Source organism: Rhinatrema bivittatum, chromosome 10 (genome assembly GCF_901001135.1).
Source record: "Rhinatrema bivittatum chromosome 10, aRhiBiv1.1, whole genome shotgun sequence".
Classification (NCBI taxonomy): Eukaryota; Metazoa; Chordata; class Amphibia; order Gymnophiona; family Rhinatrematidae; genus Rhinatrema; species Rhinatrema bivittatum.
Genome location: NC_042624.1, coordinates 61,841,657 through 61,856,723, shown reverse-complemented (window position 1 = coordinate 61,856,723; position 15,067 = coordinate 61,841,657). Strand labels below are relative to the sequence as shown.

At 44.5% G+C, this 15,067-nt stretch overlaps 1 protein-coding gene across 2 annotated transcripts in view; it reads right to left on the bottom strand.

The window, feature by feature from the left end:
• The window catches only part of XPR1 (xenotropic and polytropic retrovirus receptor 1), a 381,737-nt gene that overhangs the window by 18,100 nt on the left and 348,570 nt on the right, over window positions 1–15,067 (bottom strand). Inside the window, exons 12-14 of one of the 2 annotated variants that reach the window (XM_029618129.1) lie at window positions 9,398–9,564; window positions 1,292–1,431; window positions 941–1,162 (exon numbers count right to left, since the gene is read on the bottom strand). In XM_029618129.1, the coding sequence (XP_029473989.1) occupies window positions 941–1,162; window positions 1,292–1,431; window positions 9,398–9,564 (529 nt within the window). Of the gene's footprint in view, window positions 1–936; window positions 1,163–1,291; window positions 1,432–9,397; window positions 9,565–15,067 lie in introns of those variants that run through there. The other variant, XM_029618130.1, reaches the window with a different exon arrangement.

The window sequence follows — 15,067 nt, the reverse complement described above, 5'->3', positions numbered from 1 at the left end:
ACAAGAGTTTAATATTTGCTTTATCCAGACCAAAAGTAAAGAAAATCCCCACAGGGAAACTAAGGGAAGAAGAAGGGGAACCGTAGGTTCAGCTGCCTGCACCTGCTGGAGACAGACGAATACTGAAGGGGTGTAGGGTAGGCTCTGTCCTGATATAGGATACCTTCACAGTTTTGGTCTGCTCTACCTGCTGGACAGGAGGCCCAACCACGGTCTGGACTGATCCGGGTACATACAGGAAAACTATAAGTATAGATAAAATCACACCACAATATAAACATCCACTTCCCAAACACCATAGGCAGGGTCTAGCAAAGTGGTATACTAAAGCTCCAAATATTGACTGAAACAGTCACCTTTTCACTTTCTTCCTGAACCAAATATAATTCAGCTCATCTCTTAAGTCTTGCGGGATAGTGTTTCATAAAGCAGGAGCTATAAAACTGAAGGCTTGTGGCCTTGTAGACATCAAGTATACTGAAGACAATGAAGGCAGCACCTAGAGAATTTGTTGTGAGGAACAGAGCTGTCTAACAAGGTTGTAAGGGATTAGTTTCTCTGCAAAGTACTTCCCTAACCTCTGCATAAGCACTTAAAAATCAAAGTCTGAATTTCAGATGGGACTCTACTGTAACAATATAGGGGTGATACGACAAATCTTGTGCCCATCTACCAATAATCTAGGCACTATATTTTGTACTACCTGGATTACTGTACACCCCTCCAGCACCACTGCATAAGGTTCTATCTAGAGAGTACTGTATACTCTTTTGCCCAATGGATTCATTAGCTACCCATACAGTATACTGGATAACCCTACCAACCCTCCATTGCAACAAATTTTGTCCACACAGTATTCTATACCATTTTCCTTTCCCTGATGAAGGCCCTGCCCACTGGGTATAGATCCCAGCCTTTGGAATATTAGTGTAATACTTACTGAGATGCCAGGTGAGGTCGGCGCAATGACACACTCTGGCTGCGCTTCCATGCTTTGCTTTTCATGCGGTTCTTGACACCATCCTCCTGATCCATCATTTGCTCCAGCAGGGTTTGGTCATCAGCATTCATGGGTGCCACGGAGATGTCGCGTACAGCACGGAACTCACCACAGTTGTTCAGGTGCTCATTTTCCAGCCGGAAAAAGTTCCACACAAACCGCCTAATAATTAACAAAAAAATACAACAGGAAAATGAATGCAAATCCTAACAAGAGTGCAGCCTTCTATGAGTGCTGTATAGTAAAGGATGAGATCAAAATAACCCCAGTGTTCCTACAGCTTCTTCTTACCGGAAAACCTCAAGAGGTGCAAAAATTGTAGCGATGATGTCCCCTATGCCAGGGAAGACATTCATGGTGGTGAGGGAGATCTGAATAGTCCAGGCAAAGCGAAGGAACACATCTTCAATGATGGCACAGTAATAATAGGCCTGAGGATAGAGACCATGAGGAACAGAGGTCACTAAAGATCCTTTGAAGGGGACATTTTCCTCACAAGCAATAGGAAGATGGGCTGGTGACAAGGTGGGAGTTTAACAGATTAACAGATTTCAGCATAAGCCAGTAAACACCTGCAAATATTTTAGGCAGGATTCCCAAACCTGTCCTGATCACCCCACAGTCAATTGGGTTTTCAGGCTATCAACAATGAATATTAGAGAAATTACTTACCTGATAATTTCCTTTTCCTTAGTGTAGACAGATGGACTCAGGACCAATGGGTATAGTGTACTCCTGATAGCAGTTGGAGACGGATCAGATTTCAATCTGATGTCAGCCCTAGTACATATACCCCTGCAGGAAGTGCAGCTCTTCAGTATTCTCCTCGAAAAGCATTGTGGATATATGTATGACTGAATAATTTGAATAACTTGATTAACTTTATCACTTGGGTAACTTGATTAACTTTATAACTTGGTTAACTTGATTAATTTGAACTGGTTGAATTGGTTATAGCTGGAGACCGCCAGTGCCCTCAACTGAGAAACGTCGACACCTGGTAGGATGGGTGTCCTAGCTGGAGGAAAGCATGGCTTACCCGTGAATCACTCGCTCTCAGGGATGTCACTCGAGAATACCATGAATAACGGCAGCCGTGGGTGGGATGCTGAGTCCATCTGTCTACACTAAGGAAAACAAAATTATCAGGTAAGTAATTTCTCCATTTCCTAGCGTGTAGCAGATGAACTCAGGACCAATGGGATGTATAAAAGCTACTCCCGAACCGGGTGGGAGGCTGCCCGTGACCCACTTAGTACTGCCCTTACAAATGCTGTGTCCTCTAGAGCCTGAACATCCAGGTGGTAAAACCTGGAGAAGGTGTGGATGGAGGACCATGTCGCCGCCTGGCAGATCTCGGCAGGTGACAGCATCTTGGTTTCCGCCCAGGACACTGCCTGGGCTCTAGTGGAATGGGCCTTGACTTGTAAAGGCGGTGGCCTGCCTGCTTCTACGTAGGCCGCCTTGATGACTTCTTTGATCCAGCGGGCTATGGTTGCTCGGGAGGCCGCTTCCCCTTACTTCTTCCCGTTGTGAATGACGAATAAACGGTCCGTCTTTTGAACAGATTCCGACCTTTCCAGGTATCAGACTAGGAGTCTGCTGACGTTGAGATGGCGTAGACTGCGAGACTCTTCCGAATTCTTATGCTCATCTGGCAATGGTAGCGAGATGGTTTGGTTGAGATGGAAGTGAGATACCACTTTGGGGAGGAATGACGGAACTGTGCGTAACTGAATGGTTCCCGGGGAGAGTCTGAGGAACGGCTCCCGGCAGGACAGTGCTTGTAGCTCGGAGATACGACGGGCTGAACAGACTGCCACCAGGAAGGCTGTCTTCAATGTTAATCGTCGGAAAGACAGGCCATGAAGAGGTCTGAAGGAAGCTCCTGCTAAGAAATCTAGGACCAGGTTGAGGTTCCAAAGAGGTGCCGGCCACTTTAGGGGTGGTCGGATCTGCTTGACTCCTTTCAGAAAGCGGGAGACATCCGGGTGAGGCTATGCTGCCGCTCTCGGTTCCGTAGCATGACAATGCGGCCACCTGTACCTTGATGGAGCTGAGACAATCCCTTCTGTAGACCGTTCTGCAGGAATTCCAAAATCGCAGGAATTTTGACTGAGCGTGGAACGATGTCGCGGTCCTCACATCAGGCTTCGAATACTCTCCAAATCCTTATGTATGTTAGGAATGTGGAGAACTTGCATGCTCGGAGTAGGGTGTTAATTACTGCCCCCAAGTATCTGCTCTTCCTCAGATGAGTCCTCTCAATGGCCAGACCGTAAGAGAGAATCGAGCTGGATCCTCGTGGAGGATCGGTCCTTGTTGGAGCAGGTCTCTGTGTGGAGGTAGAGGGAGGGGCTCCCTGTCAACAGCCTTCGCATGTCTGCATACCACGGTCTTCTTGGCCAGTCTGGGGCCATTAGAAGTACTGGTCCCTCTGTGGTGTTCTATCTTGTAGATGATTGCGCCCAATAGGGGCCACGGCGGGAAGGCATATAACAGAGTCTCCTGTGGCCAGGTCTGTACCAGGGTATCGATTTCCTGGGACTGGAGTTCCCGCCTGCGGCTGAAGAAGCTGGGCACTTGGGCGTTGGACCGGTTTGCCAGGAGGTCCATGGTTGGTGTTCCCCAATGGTTTACTATCAATTGGAATGCTGTGGTCGACAGCCTCCATTCTCCTGAGTCTAGACTTTCTCTGCTGAAGTAATCCGCAGCGACATTCTTTCCCCGCGATGTGGACGGCCGAGATCTCTTGAAGGTACGCTTCCACCCATGACATTAGGGGGTCTAGTTCCAGAGACACCTGTTGGCTTCTGGTTCCTCCCTGACGGTTGATGTAGGCCACTGTTGTGGCGTTGTCTGACATTACTCTGACTGACTTGTCTCGGAGTCTGTGACCGAACCATAGGCAGGCTAGTCTGACTGCCCAGGTCTCTAGGCGATTGATGTTCCACCCCCGACTCTTCTTTGTTCCATTGCCCCTGGGCGGTTAGCTCCTGGCAGTGTGCTCCCCATCCTCGTAGGCTGGCATCCGTGGTGAGCACGATCCAGGATGATGAGGATAGTCTCACTCCCTGGCTCAGATGGCCTTCTTGCAGCCACCATCATAGTTGGGTCCGAACTTTGTCCGGGAGCTGAAGACGTATGGTGTAGTTCCGAGACCGTGGATTCCATCGTGATAATAGTGAGCGCTGTAGGGGTCTCATGTGAGCTCTTGCCCATGGCACTACTTCCAGTGTGGATGCCACGAGGCTGAGGACCTGTAGGTAGTCCCATGCTGTGGGGCGAAGCTCGCTCAACAGGGTTCGCAACTGGGTCATCAATCTCAATCTCCTTGTCTGTGTCAGGATGACCTTGTCTTGGTTGGTGTCGAACCGGACTCCCAGGTATTCTAGAGATTGGGAGGGCTGCAGACAGCTCTCGTTTGTGTTGACCACCCACCCGAGGCTCTCCAGTAGAGTTTTGACTCTGTTGGTTGCCTGGTGGCTTTCCTCTGAGGATTTTGCCCTGATCAGCCAATCATCTAGATATGGGGTGTACGAGGATTCCTTCCTTCCTCAGTGTTGTTGCCACTACCACCATGATCTTGGTGAACGTCCGGGGTGCTGTGGCTAACCCGAATGGTAGTGCCTGGAACTGGTAGTGACAGTCCAGGATCATGAAGCGTAGAAAAACGCTGATGCTCTTGATGGATCGGAATGTGTTGGTAGGCTTCCAACAGGTCCAGGGATGTAAGGAACTCTCCCGGTTGTATCGCCCTTATTATCGAGCATAGGGTTCCCATGCGGAAGCGAGGAATCTTAAGGTGGTGGTTGACAGACTTGAGGTCCAGGATGGGCCTGAACGTTCCTGCTTTCTTGGGAACGATAAAATAGATGGAATAATGCCCAGTATTTATTTGTTGTGCAGGCACTGGTGTTATAGCCTTTAAGGCTAGCAATCTGGTCAGTGTAGTTTCCACTGCCATCCTCTTGGAAGGGTCGTGGCAGGGAGATTCCACAAACTTGTCCGGAGGGAGGTGGTGGAAATTCAGGTAATATCCCTCTCGAATGATGGATAGGACCCACTTGTCTGAAGTTATCTTGACCCATCTTTGGTAGAATAGGGCAAGTCTGCCCCCTTTGGCTTCTTCCTTTGGACGGGTCGGCTGATTTTCATTGTGAGGTGCGGCTGGGGCCTGGGCCCGAGCTGGCTCCCCTTTTGTTGTGCTTGTTCCGAAAGGACTGGCTCCGGCCTGTGGGGCGGGCTGCTTGATATGTGCTTCTGTATGGGTTGAAGCGCTTTGTTCCTCTGCCCCTGGACGTTCGGGGGAAGGGTGCTGGTTTCTCTTATTCCTGTCGTCCGGTAGCCGCTGCAGTGGGGATTCACCCCATTTGTTGGCTAGTTTCTCTAGTTCACTTCCGACAGGAGGGGTTCCCTTGAAGGGCATCCTTGAGAGTCTTGTTTTGGAAGATGCATCGGCTGACCAGCTTCGGAGCCAGAGTTGTCTTCTGGCTGCCATGGCTGATGACACTCCTCTAGCTGCGGTGCGCACCAGATCAGAAGCGGCATCCGTGAGGAATGATACTGCTGGTTCCAGGGCGTCCCCCGGAGTGTTGTTCCTGGTCTGTGATAAGCAGGCATGTGTCACCATGGCACAGCAGGCCGTGATCTGCAGAGACATAGCGGAGACGTCAAAGGACTGTTTGAGAATGGATTCCAGACGTCTGTCTTGAGCATCCTTGAGTGCTGGCTCCTCCCTCCACTGGGACAGTAGTGCGCTTCGAAACTGCGCAGACCATGGCATCCACTTTTGGACATGCCAGGAGATCTTTGGCAGCTGGGACCAGAGGGTACATGGCTGCCAGAGCATGCCCCCCTTTGAACATAGTCTCCGGGCATCCCATTCCAGGTCAATTAGCTGCTGGATGGCTTGTAATAGTGGGAAATGATGGGAGGTCTGATGGAGTCCCTCTAGTAGGGGATTCGTCTTAGGTTCCCCCAAGGCACTTGTGCCCGAGATAGCAAGCTCCTTCAAGCTGTGTGTGACCAGATCTGGAAGCTCGTCCTTGGTGAAGAAGCGTCTCATGGCTCGGTGGGGCTCTGTCCTCGGAGGGAGTTCCCCTTCCTCAGGGGTTCTGAATCCTCATCTGAGTTGTCCGAGTCCCCGAAGGTGGGGCTTCTGGGTGGTGGGATCACTTCCCTGGGCATAGAGGGTCCCGGTATGTTGAGGTCCTCTGGTGGAGCTTGTGGCCATATTATCGGAGGCCCCGGTTGCATGTGGACGAAGGTATGCAGACCTTTGAAGAATTCCACCCAGGAGATAGATGCTGAGTCTAAATTAAGAGGCGCCGTGTCCCTGGGGAGCCCCGTTTGAGGGAGGGTCCCCGCTGGGAGCTGCTAGGTCCGGCGTACTGTTCGAGAGGCTGGAACTCGGCACTGGCTGGGGAGGGCCATGGGCTGGATACCCTAGGACCTCCTCGCACTGTATACACAGGGCCATGGGCCTCCTCATCCTGTGCAGCTCTAATGTGGCATGCTGGGCAAAGGCCCTGAGCCTTGAGCTTCTTTTCCGGTGGTGCCATGGCTAGTGCGCGTAAAATATAGTTATGCGCTCTGGTGTGTTGAAGTTGTGCGCGTAGGTTTGGTGAGCGCTCAGAGATGTGCGTGCTGTTGTGCGCACAGATTGAAGTTATGTGCCTGGCACAGTAAGTGCATGGCTATGCGCGTCGCCTGTGTGCACGGTACTTGGGTGCGCGATGTTGTGCGCACAAGGTATTTGTGCGCACGGATCGGGGCGGCGAACAGATCAAAATGGTGGCGGCGACCACACGGACATGGCCACCACCTCTGAGGGTGTCCACGTGGGAAGACCCTCGGATCTAACCGGGGTCTAGCCCTGCTACGTCAGATCAACCCAGTGGCACTGGTCCCGACTGGCGACCTGTGCGACTCCTCGAGCTTCGGAGACCGGAGACTTTTAAATAGATTTCTACCTTACCTTGTCTTGGCGCTTCCCGGTCTCATTCTGGGCAGTCTCCGGCTGCGGAGGGGAGAGGGAAAATACCTTCACCGCCGCGCTCCAAGTTGCACCCGCTGCCTCTCAGCCTCACCCGATGTCAGGGGCTAGGGTCCCCGCCGAGGGTCGGCCGCCGGACTGAGGCTTACCTCCAAGGGATCGCGGAAATCACCTCGGGAATTCTCAACTGCGGGAGGGACCCAATGGGTGTCAACGCAGGAGAGTGGGGCTAGTCTGTAGAGGTAAGATTTCTTCTTATTTTAGTTTTCTTTGGTAAAATTACTCTAACGCTGTGCGAGCGTGCATAGAATCCCTAACTGCTATGGAGACGGAAAATACTGAAGAGCTGCACTTCCTGCAGAGGTATATTATATGTACTAGGGCTGACGTCAGATTGAAATCTGATCAGTCTCCAACTGCTATCAGGAGTACACTATACCCATTGGTCCTGAGTCCATCTGCTACACGCTAGGAAAGCATGATTAGTTTTTCATATACTGAAGCTCCACTGCATACAAATCTAGATCATACCAAAGGTGCATTGAGCCCAGCATCCTGTTTCTGACCGGGGCTAATCCAGATAGGAAGCAGCCACCTTATCCCAAAGAGTAGATCCTTTTCTTGTTGCTCACTCTCAGAGACAAGTGGCGGCATCCCCTAAGTCTATCTGGATAACAGCTGTTTGTGGACTTTTTTTTTCAGCAACTTGTCTAAACCCCTTTTAAACTCAACTATGCTATTTGCCTTGATTACATCCTCCAGCAACAAATTACCTTAATAAAGAAACAAAAATTATCTTAATTGGATATCGAGTAAATAAAAAAAAAATTCTGCAATTTGTTTTACATCTGCTACTTGTTGTTTCATAGTACAAGATATAGGGGAAATTCTATCTGAAAGAGTAAATAACTGCTCCTGATTTAATGTTCCTTGATTTTATAGATTTCTATAGTAGCTGAAGATACCTAATCTCTTGTCTTTCTTCATAAGGGAGCCGTTCCACCCCTTTATAATTTTTGTTGTCCTTTGTACCTTTTCTAGCTGCTCTATATCTTTTTTGAGATGAGGCGACTAGAACTGAATAGTAATCTTCAAGATGTGGTCATACCATAGATTTATATAGAAGCATTATGCTTTCTCAGTTTTATTCTCCATTCCTTTCTGAATAAACGCTAACATTGTTAGCTTTTTTAAATGCCATAGCACACTGAGCTGAGGATTCAACATAAGTGCCACGTTTGGTCATACAACAGGTCCATCAAGCCCACATCCTGTCTCTGACAGTGGCCAATCCATAAAAATAGATCTGATTTCTTGCTGCTCACTCCTTATGACAAGTTGTGGATCTCCCCGAGTCAGCTGGTTAATAACACTTTATGGATTTTTCTTCCATGAACTTGTCAAAACCCTTTTTAAATCCAGCTCTGCTAGTTACCTTGACTACATCTTCTGGCAACAAATTCCACGGATTGTGTGTTGAGTGAAAAATAAAATACTTTCTCCAATTTGTTTTAAATTTGCTACCTGTTAGCTTAAAGGAGTACCCGCTAGTCCTCGTATTATTTGAAAGAGTAGTCATTCCCTATTTACCTGATCTACTCCTCATGATTTTGTAGACCTCAATCATATCCCCTGACTCTTCCTTCAGGCGGAAGAACCCTAATCTGTTTAGCCTTTTATCATAAGGGGGAGTAGGGGGGAGTTCCAACTTCAACCATTTTTGTTGCCCTTCTCCTTACCTTTTCTAACTCTGCTATATCCTTTTTGAGATGGGGCAACCAGAATTGCACATAGTACTCAAGGTGTGGCCACAGCATTGATCTACAAAGAGGTACTATCATGTTCTCTGTTTTACTCTTCATTCTTATCCTAATTCCTAGCACTCTGTTTGCTTTTTTGGTCGCTCTCACACAATCAACTGAGGATTTCAATGTACTGTCCACAAGTGACTCCTAGATCCTTTTTTTGGTTGATGACTCCTCATGAGGAACCCATCATCATCATGTACCCACAGTTAGGATTGTTTATCCCTATGTGCATCACTTAGCATTTGTCCACATTATATATTCTCTGCTATTTAGATGCCTAGTTCTCTAATTTGGCAAGGTCCTTCTGCAGTTCCTCACAGTCTCATGTATATTCATTGTGGATATCCTGAAAATCTGACTGGCTATAGGATCATCAGGACAGATTTGGGAAGCCCAGTCTTAGGCTATGGCAAAGCTGTTTAGTGTCTATACTTCAAAATAGTTAGCTATGTTGTAGATCACTTGCTTGACACCAATATCTTTAAACAAGGAGATGGCTTGTGTAATTCCAGCTGACTGACTATTTTATCACATATTCTTTCCAGGAGAAATGTGCAATACAGTTGCAGTATACTGTTATTGTACACTTACTTTCTGTGGGTAGACTATCTCCTCTCGGAGAAAAGTGTTCTCCCCAGCATTGCGGTCAAAAAGTCCCCAGTCCATTTTCAGGTCCCAAATGAGAGTATAACAGGAACTAATGATGTAGAACACGATCCACAGGTAGAAAAATACTTGAGCATCATTGTGATCTTGCGCTAAGAGGAAAAATAAAATTTAGAATGTGTAATAAATACACTGAGTTTAAGCAAACTAAAGAAGCTTCAGACTGATATTCTATGTTACTTAAATCTAGATAATTCAAAAAGCCCCTGCTGGCTAAAAGAACCTCAGACCAATGCAACTAGAGCTATATTGCTCGCAGTCATAAGTATGAATAAATATTTGAACCCTCTTCCTTCTCCATCAAGGGTAGATTTAGATAAAGGGATGTGATTCTGATCACCTCCAGAAGATGGCAGCTGGAACATAGATTTGATCTATAATTGTCTGAGTTTACTGAGGAGCATTTTCATAGAATGTTAAGTGTATATTATTGGAAATGAAGTAAACTTGTATCAAAATGTCAATAAAGTTGGACCAGGAAGGAATTTCCATTAGCAAAAAGGCATGTGTCATGGGAAATAAGAAGTGTTTGGAAAGGAGTACAAGTTTTACTTGCTATTAACTAGTTTTAAAAGTATTACTTTCATTAGAAATAATCTCACCATTTTCTCCTCCTGTTGTCTCTTGTTCCTTCTCAATTTTCTCTTTCCACTCTTAGCCTCCCCAGAATATTCCCATCTACCTACCCTCTTTATTCCTAACCTCTCCAGAATATTTTCACCCCTCAGTTCCCTGCCCTATTTTACTCTCCCCATTCCTAACCTGTCAAGAATATTCCCATTTCTCCCAGTGTCCTGTCCTCTCTTCTCTCCTCCGCCTCCTCATTGTTATTCAAATGGTGTAACAGAAAGATATTATCGCTCCAGGCAAGCAATTACAACTCAGTCTCCAATGGCGAGCCTCAACAGCCCTCTTCAGAGCTGTTCAGAGGGCTGGAAAATCAGAGCATTGCTATTCCGCCCTAAGCTTCCACCCACTCAACTCTGTACCTGCTGCTGCTGTCACAAAAACACAGCACATATGGTATGAGGCAAGGGAACAGCCTTAGGTCTGCTTCAAGTGGTAAAAAAAAAAAAAAAAAAAAGAGAAAAGATGATTTCATTTCAGGACTGAACAAACACCTCAGCAGTAATGAAAGGTCAAGGAGTGCAAAGACAAACATGCACAAAAGTCATTCGGATATAGAAAATGTCAAACACTGGTCTCATGAGACTAACTCCTTTACTGCAGAAAAACTCCCTTTGCACTGTGCATCCATTGGTTTCCTGGAGAACCTGGTGCATGTAGAGAGAAAATAGTGGATGTGAATGATCACAAAGAAGGAACATTGCCAATGTCCTCTTAAGAAATCAGAGCTAAAAAGGGGTAAGGTCTTAAAATGGGAAATGATGGGCCAGGGATAGGAAGGATTCTTGTTAGACTCAGCATGGAAATTTGTAACATTAAGAAAATGCCATACTGGGTCAGACCAAGGGTCCATCAAGCCCAGCATCCTGTTTCCAACAGTGGTCAATCCAGGCCATAAGAATCTGGCAAGTATCCAAAAATTAAGTCTATTCCATGCTACTGTTGCTAGTAATAGCAGTGGCTATTTTCTAAGTCAACTTAATTAATAGCAGGTAATGGACTTCTCCTCCAAGAACTTATCCAATCCTTTTTAAAACACAGCTACACTAACTGCACTAACTACATCCTCTGACAACAAATTCCAGAGTTTAATTGTGCGTTGAGTGAAAAAGAACTTTCTCCGATTAGTTTTAAATGTGCCACATGCAGGTCAATAGCAGTTAAGAGGGAATATGCTTATAAACTCATTCCCCAAATGTTCTGGTGTGACAAACGTACATCCAATGCAGAGCACTAATAGGGAAAACTCTTCCCTTCTACATGATACATGACTTGACTTATTGTCACCTGTCAGTAAAACAAAAATGAAGATTAAATGTACTAGTTTAAAGGCACTAGAAGCATTAAAAGACCTTTCTTGATGGAGAAAAAATAGCTACAAATGATAACCTGGAAATCTATCTTGCTTTGCACTACATTGCCCCAAAATATTGTTGCTAATATTGACTCTGCTGTTGCTGAATCTTCCCCAGTTGCTGAGAAATGCAAACATCTTATTGTATTCCAGCCAACTGTGGATGAGGGGGAAAAAAATCAATGGCTATGTATTATTGACAAGTACAAAGGTTCCTGATAAGTATTCTTTGCCTATAGGTAAGTGAATTAAGCTGTTGGGTTTCGTTTACTGATAAAGAAGCTAGTAGTCTCTCTTCCCCAGGTCTAGGCTCACCTGCATGCCTTTACCTTCCCTTGTTTATGGAAGAAGCAAATAAGGCTTCCAACCTAACATTAACAAAATGTTTGTTTTTAGGTGCACAATGACAGGACTATTGCTTATAATACAAACACATCACATACTAATTCAGCATAGAAACCTTTTTTCACCAGTCTGACACCAGAAAAGAACCCTCTTTTCATAGGCTATTTCCTCCATTCAACTGAGGCAGACACAAACAGTTCAAAATGCAGCAGCCAAATTAATTTTTGGTAAATCTAAGTTTGATCATGTCATGCCCCTTTCTCCTTGAACTACTTTGGTTCCCAGTATCTTTGTGCATTCAATTCAAAATAGGATGTTTATTTTTAAATCTCTGCACTTGGTAACACCTTCATCTCTCTCGAGTTTGATATCCCCCCTTATGTACCAGCTCATTCACCAAACTCTTCTCAGCAAGAGTTGTTAAGTTTACCATTGTCAAGAGATATACATTTTGAAAGAACTAGGAAAATTAGTTTTTCCTATATGGCTCCTTGATTTTGGAATTGCCTCAAGAATGACTGCTTAAAATTTAGAAAGGCCTTAAAGTGTTTTGTTTTTTTTCTTTTCTTAAAGCCTATCTACGCTTTCTAGCTTGATTCATTAACTCTGCTTGGATATTTTAGATATGGATAGTAGATGTGGTGGGTTTTTTTGTGTAATTTATTTAGTCTCTCATATATCCTGTTTTTGTATGTTTTTAGCAGTTTATATTCATTTTTATACATTTTTATTCTACATCACTCTGGTTAAATAATTTGCAATTAATAAAAAAAATAATTAAACTAAAATTAAAGTAAATATCAGTATTCTCTTAAGGAATATTTTTGTAAAGAAAAATAAATCTCTATTGGATGAAAAATTGCAGGAATAAGTGGAAAAGCTTGATGGACAGTAATAAGGGTGAAGGGATCTAAATTATATGTATTGTTATGGTGGTGGTGAGGACCAGAAAAAAACATCCAAATTCACCAAAAAGTAATGCCTCAACTGCAGCGTGATGTAGTCTAGGCAGATTAAAACATTCTCCATTCTCTTTAACACAGACGGTAAAGCTAAGTTGCTTACCTGTAACAGATATTTGCCATAAACAGCAGGATAAAACAGCCACCCAAGTGGGGTGACGACATCAGACTGTGCCGAAATGGAAAACCCTTCAGAGCTCAGAAAAACTGAGAAGGTCTTTCCGAGCATGTGCAGACTTTCCCCACACCCCCACCCACTGCGGGAGTCATCTCAGTAGAGGAGGTGAGAGGGACTGTGCGGTTGATTTATCCTACTACCTAAGATGAACACCTGTCACAAAAAATAAGAAACATAGCTTTCTCTGTGGACAAACAGGGAGACCAGTGTAAAAAGTTAATGCTTGAAGACTTTACACTTTACCTGCAGATGTGCACATAGATTTTGTGCACAAACTTTACTCCTGATGCAGTAAAAGGCTCTGTGTACAAACAACATATGCACAAAAATATTCATACAGGTTAGTGCTCTCTGATGCAAATTTAATCATAATATGAAGGCATTTGCTACTACCCCTAATGCAGAGCAATATACTGGCTTAACCTGTTTTCGTATCACTGCAAACTTAACTCCTAGTCAGAGATGGAGTAAAGTTTCCAAGGGTTGTTAATCTCTAGGCAGAAGCATGAATTCTGGTGCCAGGACCTATACTTGGGATTTATATGCAGAAAACATGCTTTGTACACATAAAGCATGTTTTCTGCACCTAATATGATTTATCCACTGTGCAGAAAGCACTTTTTTTGCACATAAATCATATTTTATGCACAGAGAACGATTTCTACGAAAAACAGTTTATGTGCACTAAGCAATTTTTTGATGAACATTTTGGGTTAGTGTACTTTTTTTTTAAACTCCTAATATACCATTAGCTTACTGCATTGGGACTTAAATTTATTTTTAGCACACACATTAAACTGCATGCTGAATTTCAGCATGCAGTTTAATACTCAGCTTATTACATCAGCCTTAGGATAAGTTCAGCCATAACTGTGGGGACTCAAGCTCATGGTTGCATATATTTTGTTTTTGGTGGGTAGAGTTGAAGGAATTAAGGTTTGAATGCCCGTCTAAAACTGCTATCTTGAAACAAACCAGTCTCTCAGCAGTAAAGTATGGATAGAAAACCATACAGCAGCTTTGCAGATATCTTCTATGGAAGCAGAGTGCAGATGTGCTAAAGTTGCTGCAGTCCTAACCTGATGGGTCTTTTCTTCAAAGATGTAGTCCTGCAATCAGTGATTCAAGTAGAAAGTTCTCCTTGTAACTGAAAACTCCATTTGACCGGATTAAAAGAAATGAATAGTTGTGAGGACTTTCTTTGGGACTACATCTTTTGTAAATAGAAAAGTGCATCTCTTATACAGTCTGAAGTGTGAAAAGCCTGCTCTCTCTTATGGGTGCAGACTTGGAAAAAATATTGACAATGGACCGATTTAGATGAAATTGAGAAAACACCTTAGGGAGAATTTTAGGATGAGATTTCGGTACTCTGTTGTAAAAGAATTTAATACAAGGAAGAGTATGAGCCCAGTGCTTTCCAAGCAGATGTAACTGCTAGCAAAAAGAGAACTTTCCAAGAAAGGAATTTTAGTTCTGCTGTTTCCAAGCGTTAAAAGGTAGTTTCGTGAGCGGAGCAAGAACTACATTCAGATCCAAAGATACAAGAGCATATTTTATTAGAGGTGTGACCCATTTTTATTTTAAATGGAGTTAAGCATCACTTCATAACAGATATTTGCCATAAGTCTTGCTTAACAAATCTGCTTCATATTTTTGAAGGGGTTAATAAACATGTGGATAAAGGTGAACCGGTAGACGTAGTATATTTGGATTTTCAGAAGGCGTTTCACAAAGTCCCTCATGAGAGGCTTCTATGAAAACCAAAAAGTCATGGGATAGGAGGCGATGTCCTTTCATGGATTACAAACTGGTTAAAAGACAGGAAACAGAGAGTAGGATGAAATGGTCAATTTTCTCAGTGGAAAAGGGTAAATAGTGGAGTGCCTTAGGGATCTGTACTTGGACCGGTGCTTTTCAATATATATATAAAATGGTCCTCCTGTAATGTATCACAAGCAGACTGTGATACATTACAGGAGGACCTTGCAAGACTGGAAGATTGGGCATCCAAATGGCAGATGAAATTTAATGTGGACAAGTGCAAGGTGTTGCATATAGGGAAAAATAACCTTTGCTGTAGTTACACGATGTTAGGTTCCATAATAGGAGCTACCACCCAGGAAAAA